Genomic DNA, 9517 nt, shown 5'->3' with positions numbered 1-9517 from the left:
TCTTCAATCCTCCATGATTAAAAAGTCAAGCAGTTTTTTATATTAATCTCTATCGTTATAATCAGATCATATTTATTCTTAATTTTACTAACACTAACACATTAATTACTAACAACAATACATTCACATAAAAAAATTGATATCAAAATATAATTAAATTTAAAGTATTTTAAATGAAGGAAAAATAATAATAATAAAGAAAATCAAATAAAAAATATCAAAAATTATGTTTTTTTAGTTCTCATACACAATGAGTGATTTTCAAATGTAACGGCTAATAGCCAAATCAGCGAAAGGTCTCGTGACCAAAAATTCAAAAACAAATGTTTCTTTTTGTGTCAAATTAACAAGCTAAACAAAATGTGATTTAACGAATCACAACATTAACTGAATACAACATTCAAAAAAAGAGAGCGCAAATATTTTTTTTGCATTTTTCAACGAACGACCCTAATATCCTCTAAAAGAGCTCTTTTTCTGAGTGAATCAAGGGGCTAACAAAAATTCAAATCTTAGTAACTGCCTCTATTTTTGAAAGTTGAAAACTCACAGAATCTTGACGGACACCAAAAACAAAAATAAAATATTAAATAAATGTAAATACGAATAAGGTCAAATAATGGTAATACAAATAAAAAAGGTAAGTAAAATGAATAAAAATACTAATATAAATATATATATGTAAAAAAACAAGGTGAGTATGTAGGTATCAATTTTGCAGTCTAATAGTCATCAGCCACTATTTCAATCCTTTGTTGATGATAAATGTGATACAATTATACGATTTTCTTAATTTCTTCTCGTTTCAGGTTTTCTTTAGGATTATTGATCATTACCGGCTGATGAAGATGTTTCGTGGAATATCCAGTAATTGGTTTTTGTTTTTGGGACACAAATAACAAAAAGCTTTTGGCTGAGCTTCTCGTCCCAATTCTGAACATCTATTGGTATGTTCCAGTACTGCAAGAATCTACTAATTTTTACTATTTTTTCCGATAACATAAAGGAAAAATTGTTATCGTAGTAAAAAGTAGTAGCTTCTTGCAGGTTCTGGAACAGAGCATATATGTCCAGGAAAAAAATTTCAATGGTGCTGAACTTTGGATTTGTGGAATCTATTAGTGATGTTGTGGCGATTGCTCCCTAGATGGCATTAGGGCAGCCAGATAATCTAGTCTAATAGGTAACACTGTCCTACCTTTGTTTAAGGGTTCTGTCCTGGATTATGTAGTTGTGTTTTTTTTTTCCTCCAGGTTGTCATCAACACGCCAGCGGATTCGGCCAGCCTACCCAAAAATGCATTAGTTAATTTATGTTTTTTTTATTTCTTTAAATCTGGGGTTTCTCTTAAAAAAATTACCTTTAAAATACCCGCTGGATTCTATCGAATTTTTCGTGTCGTCTATTCACCCTTACACCACAATCTATTGATTCCACTTGTTGCCTAATCAAATTAAATACGAAGAGATTATATACTGTATTTGTTTTATTCAAAAATCACTTTTAATAATACCTCTTTGTTTAGTTTGATAATTAACTATTACTTCACAGATTTCAATCAGTCTTTCTTCAACTAAAAATCGTCTTCACTGTTTTAATTATACATTTAAACTTTTCACTGCGAAAACTATTGAGGTTTCCTCACTCAGCACCATTTACTAAACTAAGTTTTTCCCCCAAAACACTCTCTTTTATAACCTATGATAAGAGCAATGGCAGCATTCCAGCAATCGACATTTTGGCGAGATCACTTCAGGCTATCCCTTTTTTAAAATTGATCTATAATTTGTCCCTTTCTATAATCTCTCACGGGTACCTCTGACTCATCAATTATTTTTAAGAGTGTAAACCACATCCTACGTCATAAGTAAGAGAGGGCCCCCACTGTGTCGGTAGTACTGTCCCAAATATTGCAGTGGAATGATAACCCCAGTGGTTTTGGTAGTTCCACCCCCAGAATACATTTGAACCAAAACAAAGAAAAACACAAAAGGAAGCAGATAAAATAAAAATACGCGGCCGGTGGTAAGTTGTATCGTTCCAGTTTTTTGTTAATTATTATTTTATTAATAATTATTTTTCTTTCTCTTTTCAGATTTTCGTTCACGGCATGTGGAAGGACGCAGTAGTCATCAAGATATCGGGAATAATGTGTTTTCCATTGTACCAAATATATTTTGATGACTTCTCCATTTGTCCACATGTTGCGAACATTTTCTGGGTTAGCCTTCGATGGTGAAGAAGGTTAACCTGGCTTCCATGGGTGCATTCCACAAGCAACTAGGAACACCCCAACGAATATAATAACCAAAGGAAAACATTCTGCCCCTCCGCAACGGGCATTTGGACATGGCTAGCCATAGTCGCTATGGTTACCCCTTTTTTAGTGTCCAGATGTCTCGGAGAGGGCACTTGGACATGGCTAAGCATAGTTCGCACTATGTTTACCCCCTTTATAGTGTCCAGGTGTCTACAGATGTTAATTTATCCCCCCACATTTACGGACAATTTATAAAGCATGGTTTTGGAGACCGCCATGGAGGCAAAAAAGGTCTCGCCTAAAGTCCTTTCCACGCAAAATTTTTTTTTTGTGTACAGGGCTGGACTTAGGTTTCTGCAGGGCCCCGCAACATCTTGTCACTTTATTTTCTTCCTCTAAAAGCGAAATGATCAAAAATGCACATCCAATCTTTTTGTCATCCATATTTATTAATAAAAGTTGTTATTTATATGATTTTATAGCTATGTGAACACAGTAATTTTTCAACTTGACTGTTGGTTTGTCATCCAACTTGAATGACTGTTTGGCCGCTACGAACAGCACAACAAAAATAATGTTCCAGAACCTGCAAGAAGCTACTATTTTTTGCTACGATAACATTTTTTCCTTTATGTTATCGAAAAAAATAGTAAAAATTAGTAGATTCTTGCAGTACTGGAACAGACCAAAAACTGAAGCAATCGATATTTGACCAAAAGCTGTCAGTCAAAACTGATCGTCTGAACCCCACTTTAAACAGCTGATTAAAAAATCGATTTTTTTTCTCGAAGTTATCAACTTTCGATAACTCTACTGGTTTTATAACCGGCCACGAACGAGTAAAGTTCTTATCACTTTTAATTACATTATTTTTTATTAAAATATGACTTTTTTAATATCAAACTTGACTCGCTGCTCCCGACCAACATTGCAACAAATTTCCCGACTATGTAAGGCAAATTATTCCGTTGCTGCAAGTGGTCAGGAGGTTCTTGTAGAGAGATTGCAAGGAGAACAAAAAGGAATTACTGTGTTGGGTTTGAATCGTCCTGAAGCCAAAAATGCTTTTAGTCGCGGATTGGTGGATACATTTTCGAAAATTCTCAGCGAAATTAAACGTGACAATGGTTCGCGGGTTGTGGTCTTGAGAAGTCTTACACCCGGCATCTTTTGTGCTGGGGCCGATTTAAAGGAACGCAAAGGAATGTCCGAGGAGGAAGTTAAGGATTTCGTTACTGGGCTTAGGCAACTGTTGATATCCATTGAACAGTTGCCAATGCCTGTTATTGCTGCCTTGGATGGTGCCGCATTGGGTGGAGGATTGGAAATGGCTTTGGCTTGTGATATTCGTACTGCAGCAAACACAACCAAAATGGGTTTGGTTGAAACTAAGTTGGCTATTATCCCTGGAGCTGGAGGTACCCAACGTTTGCCCAGAATCTTATCTCCCTCTTTGGCCAAGGAATTGATATTTACTGCCAGGGTTTTTACCGGCGAAGAAGCCAAGGAAATGGGAATTGTTAATCATGTGGTGCCACAGAATGAAACCAAGGATGCTGCATACCGTAAAGCATTAACATTAGCTGAAGAAATCTTACCTAATGGTCCTGTGGGTGTACGCATGGCAAAACTGGCAATTGACAAAGGCATGCAAGTGGATTTAAGTACTGGCTACTCCATTGAAGAGGTATGTTATGCTCAAGTTATACCCACCAAAGATCGCCTGGAGGGCTTGAAAGCTTTTGCCGAGAAACGTAAACCAGTTTATAAGGGTGAATAAAGTTTTAAAGTTTTTCAAAGGCGTTGGAACAAAGAAAAAAGTGCATTTATTTTTTTATTGTTAAATAATTTCTTTTTTGTTAAAACGAATAAAATTCGTCATTAAACTGTTATTTTTTTGGGTTTCCTTTCTAGTCTAATTGAGGATTTTAAAAAGGATCTTTGCTAGCCAATGACCCCCGAAAGTAAGTATAAAATAAAACCAAAAAAAAAGTATGTTAATATTTCATATTGTATTTAAATTCCGTATGGATAAATTGCAATCGTTTGCAAAGTTCTTTAGAGAACTTGTTTAATCTTAAACATAACAAGGGAGTATTAATTTTAAGAGTGAGAGTATTTTTTATATTATTTACCTATTTTAATAATAATTTTTGGCTTTAAAATGCTTAGATCATATGCAAAAAAGAGCTGCAGTTTAATAATCTGTTGTTTTTTTTTTTTTTTTTTGTTAAAATTTTGACAATTTGGAATGCTAGAAATGTGATGAGCCGCCGCCGCCTTACAATCGAAATGTACTTCCTAAATTAATGACAGTAAAACATTTTTTCGTTGCTGGATTCATTCACTCATTACGTATAACACCAGCTCCCACGCCGCCACTATGAGCACACATAGATGGAACAAATGTCCATATATCTGTTTCAGGATCATATATCTCAACCGTGGAGAGATTTGTTTCGCCATCATAACCCCCAATAGCCCACAGTTTACCCATATTTGCCGCCAATGCAACACGACTACGTTTGCAATTCATTGATGTTACCAATGACCATGAGTCTTTAATGGGATCATATACTTCCACGGAGCGTAAGAAAGAATTACCATCATAACCACCACAAGCATAAAGTTTACCATTGAGGGCAGCAACACCTAAACGACAACGACGATTCAGCATTGGTTTCATTTTTTGCCAAACATCATTGATCGGGTCGTAACGTTCCACCGAATCGAATATGGAAAGGCCATCGTGGCCACCTAAAGCATAAACATATTTTTCTAAAGCCGCTACACCACCGGCCGAACGGTATTTCATCATGGGGGCAACCTATGAAATGAAAGGGAGGGTGTGTTCAGTTGTTGATGGCAAGTTGGGATAAAGTAATTTATACTCACAGTCTTCCATACATCGGTTTTGGGACAATAACACTCGACAGTATTCAGAGAGGTTACGCCGTCATAACCTCCACACACATAGATGCAATCATTAAGGGCTGCAACTCCAACAGCACTGAAAGGGTAACATTTTACAACGATATTTCAAAGTCATCGAAAACATTCGCCCGAAATTGGACTCTAAAATTTACGACCTTATAGTCCTCCAAAAATAGACGACCATAAAGTCTTTAAAACAGACGACCATAAAGTCTTTAAAATAAGAAGACCTCCAAGAGGTTTTTTGCCATCATTGCCCTGGCTCCAAGTCCCTATTTTTTATATCTCGATGTTAAATTCTTTTCTTACCTTCTTTTGCAATTCATGGCACTGCCTTGAGACCATTTATTTTCTCTTGGATCATAGACTTCAACGGTGGATAGACGTTCGGAGCCATTGAAACCACCAAATGCATAAAGTTTTCCATCCATTACGGCAACACCAACACGAGATCTATGATTAACAAGAAAAAAAATTCAAATGTAACATTAACAACAATTATACAGCCTGCATCTTCCTGCCTACCTCATCATGGACATTTGTTCACCCATACGCCATTTTTGGGTTATTGGATCATAAATTTCCACAGTACTGACCGACTCACCATTGCTAGCCAGGCCCCCAACAGCATATATTTGGCCAGATATAAATTCACCACGATGGCGAGTTCTGGGAAATAGAGAAACAAAGGTAAAAATGCGGAAATCTAAATACGAAATGTTCCTACCTAAAACTCTGCAACAGACCCCTTCGCTCGGGCATCAAGTGAAAATCTTTGGCCTCATCCAATAAATCACGACACTGATGCGATGAACGTATCAAATCTTCACGAGCCACACGATCTGCCAGAAATTGTGGTGACAACAATGGCAACCGTACCTGAGCCAATACCTGCGGAAACAACTCCACCCTTTTGGCTTCGGAAAATTTAACCCATTTCATGCATGCCTCAAATACCACTTCTTCCGATTTAACATTCAAATAATCACTCTTTATCAACTCAATTAGCTCATCAAATTCCAAGTTCAAAAACTCTTCGGATTGTGAGACTTTTGCGAAGTTTTGATCAATATATTTATCGGCTGCCTTTATCAAATGTTGACAGCTCATGGAATCGGCAAAATGCCGTATACCCAAAACATTATGTGGATGGAAACGTGATATCAAGAACTCCGCACAAGCCTTACGCACCTTTAGCAATTGAAGGAACGAAGCGCCCATCATAAGACTTTGGACATTTTGATTATCAATGCGTACTTGTCCACTGTACGCAAAGTTGATCAAACTTTCCAATGCCGTGGGTTCGATTTCTTTCATGGTTATTTCTTTGATGCGACTTTCGGCCATATTATTGGTAAACATGGCATAGAAATAGGGTATGGTGGCGGCCAAAACTATTCTGTGGGCGGAGAATGTTTGATCTTCAACCTTTTTTTGGAAGATAAAAACGAAATGTTTATTTGTTAATTACAAGCAGAGCAGAGGACCAAGACGGTTATACCCGCGACCTCCCGAATCTTCTGACATTTTTACCACCGCTAGGTCTCTTTGCCCTGAACAAAACTATGTATAACATTTGTTGCGGAAATACATACTTCCTAAGATATGGGCCTCTGAAGTTGCGAAAATTCCCTTGGTAAAATGTTGATCCCGATCGCGAAGGCCGACTATTTAGAGAAAATGTTATAATTTAAAAGAAAATGTTGGTCCCGAGATTTGAACCAGCCCATATTTTTCGAACTTTAAAGACTATATCTCGTGACGTATGACTTCCGCAACAAATGTTAAATACATTTGTGTTCACAAAGAAACCTACCTTAAGTAACAACTTCAGAATAATCGGTATTTCGCGTGTATGTCCGTCTTAGGTTCAGAATGTAATATTTGGGGTTTGGGGTATGCAATCATAACTCGCCTTCAATGTCACATCACATAATTTTCCCATACGTCTTATCTCCTTGAAAACTGGAAAACTCTCGCTGAACATTTCATCGTGTCTGTAAATGATGAACTTTTGTTCATCGTCCAGTGTCTCACTCAGTTCCTCCTTCAAAGCCATGAATTGTGAAGATAAATGTTGTTTTCTTATTTTCAATTAGTCACCCCAAATCTTTTCAAGTCTAATTTTTTTCACTTTCTTTTTTTTTTTTTTTTTGTTTACATACAAAATAAGAGATATGTATCGATAATATTTTTTACAAACATATCGATGTCGAAGACTATCGGTATATATTTGGTCTGTTCCAGAACCTGCAAGAAGCTACTATTTTTACTACGATAACTATTGGTCTGTTCCAGTACTGCAAAAATCTACAAATTTTTACTATTCTTTCCGATAACATAAAGGAAAAATTGTTATCGTAGTAAAAAATAGTAGCTTCTTGCAGGTTCTGGAACAGAGCATATGTCTTGTTCATACTAAAGTATAGTACACATTTGTTCTGTTCCAGAACCTGCAAGAAGCTACTACTTTTTACTACGATAACATTTTTTCCTTTATGTTATCGAAAAAAATAGTGAAATGGTCTGTTCCAGTACTGCAAGAATCTACTAATTTTTACTATTTTTTCCGATAACATAAAGGGAAAAATGTTATCGTAGTAAAAAATTGTAGCTTCTTGCAGGTTCTGGAACACAGCAAAAATTAGTAGATTCTTGCAGTTCTGGAACAGACCAATTGTCAAGCAAAACTTGCAGTCATCGAGGTCTATTTCGTGAATATCAAAGCCTATCTGAAAATCTTCTTTTGTAATCACTAAATAATACCGTATATATTGTATTTCAAACGTTTTTAGCTAAATAAAAGTTGTTATTTGCCGGAAAATTGTCCTAACAGTACGTTGACTGTCAGTTTTGAATGATAGTGTGTACTTCCCTTAAGGCTAATTCGCTCTCTATTCGTTGTTCGAACCCAAATTACGATATAATTACTTCATTTCCCATACAACACTTTGAAAACGAACAACGATTTTTGTACATTGTTCAATTTAAATTACTCTCAGAACGACGATAAAATATTGGTTTGTCTTTTTACGTACTGAACTTTACTGAACATTTTTTCTTCAGTAAAGTTTTGACAATTGTATAATTGAAATGTTGCTAAACATTACTGAAGAAACAATGTTCAGTAAAGTTCAGTACGTAAAAGGACAAACCTTATGTCCCATCTCTAACAAATATAAGAGTTTATCAAAATAAATTAAATATGACAGGAAAAATATAAAATTTAAAATTTATTAAGAACCCAAACATTTTTATAAAAACTGCAAAACATGAATGAAAATTAATCGGTTTAACGACTAGTATACATTCAAATTATAGCAAATTTTCTCTTCTCTTTTATTGCAGTTGCATTTCTTGTCCATCGTTTCAAATTCGCGTACAAATTTAGAAACAAAAATCAAATGCCTGCCAGAAAGTCTGTATACCAAAAAGTTATTTTGGCAAGTCTCCCTCTCTCGTTAATTTTGAAAGTAGAAAATTAAAAAATTTGCTGAAAACACCAAAATTGTGAGAACAATTAGAAAAGATGAATGAAAATAATATAATTAAATATCAAATAGATATCTGAAAGAAGCACAAATAGTTTTTCAGTTCATATCAATTAATTTTACCCGTCTTTTGTACAGAACATTCTTTAAAATCAGTACATAAAAAGTATGAAAATATGAATCATGTTGCTATGAATTGTGTACCATGTCGTATGAACAAGAGCTGGCAAAAAATCGATGGCACTATCGATAATATCGATTATTTTTTAAAAATACAATATCGATAGATAGTTTTTTCTATCGATATTATCGGATTAAAAACCCCTAACCTAAAATTCATTGAAATTACTAGAAATTCGCGGCTTTTCGTTTCTGTGGATGTAAGAAAGTAAGTTGGTAGTCATATGTACAAATTTTTCGAAAAAGTAAAATGTATTTTTTATTAAATAAAAGCAATTGTTTTTTCTCCTTTTTGATTTCTGTGCACTATTTGTGCAAAATGTCAACAAAAGCGTAAACATTTCCACCATTTTCGTTTCCTAATTAATGGTGGTGACAAATTAACGATAATATCGATAGCAATCGATTTTTTAAACTATTATATCGAAAATATCTAATGTTGGGAATATCGATGGTTTACCAGCTCTAGTATGAACGGGTTAATTCGTGTACGTACCCAGCAAAAAGTTTGCATCCGCGGATGCAGTTAAATCACTAGAACAATTGCCGCTGGATTACATATTTTCCTATGAATTCACCTATGAATTTTACAAGAGAGCGCGCAGCTAGGATGCACTCCATTTTGCTTCCACGGTACACAGATAGGATGCAC

The 9517-nt window shown here is 35.2% G+C and overlaps 2 protein-coding genes across 2 annotated transcripts; one reads left to right on the top strand and one right to left on the bottom strand.

Moving 5' to 3' along the window:
* The first annotated feature begins 2003 nt into the window (after window positions 1-2003).
* On the top strand, window positions 2004-4152 carry LOC141399026 (methylglutaconyl-CoA hydratase, mitochondrial). Its single transcript, XM_073976996.1, has one exon. The coding sequence runs from the start codon at window positions 3144-3146 to the stop codon at window positions 4038-4040; it is 897 nt and encodes a 298-aa protein (XP_073833097.1). The 5' UTR covers window positions 2004-3143; the 3' UTR covers window positions 4041-4152.
* A 101-nt stretch (window positions 4153-4253) lies between these two features.
* Window positions 4254-7436, bottom strand: KLHL18 (Kelch like family member 18). The gene is made up of 6 exons (XM_073976944.1): window positions 7110-7436; window positions 5922-6622; window positions 5720-5863; window positions 5504-5647; window positions 5156-5270; window positions 4254-5087 (listed from the first exon to the last, which is right to left on the bottom strand). Exons 1-6 carry the CDS (start codon window positions 7251-7253, stop codon window positions 4605-4607), a joined length of 1731 nt encoding a protein of 576 aa, XP_073833045.1. The 5' UTR covers window positions 7254-7436; the 3' UTR covers window positions 4254-4604.
* Window positions 7437-9517: the final 2081 nt, after the last annotated feature.

Source organism: Musca autumnalis, unplaced genomic scaffold (genome assembly GCF_047663935.1).
Source record: "Musca autumnalis isolate F117 unplaced genomic scaffold, ASM4766393v1 scaffold_1, whole genome shotgun sequence".
Taxonomy (NCBI): domain Eukaryota; kingdom Metazoa; phylum Arthropoda; class Insecta; order Diptera; family Muscidae; genus Musca; species Musca autumnalis.
This window is presented reverse-complemented; position numbering and strand designations above follow the sequence as displayed.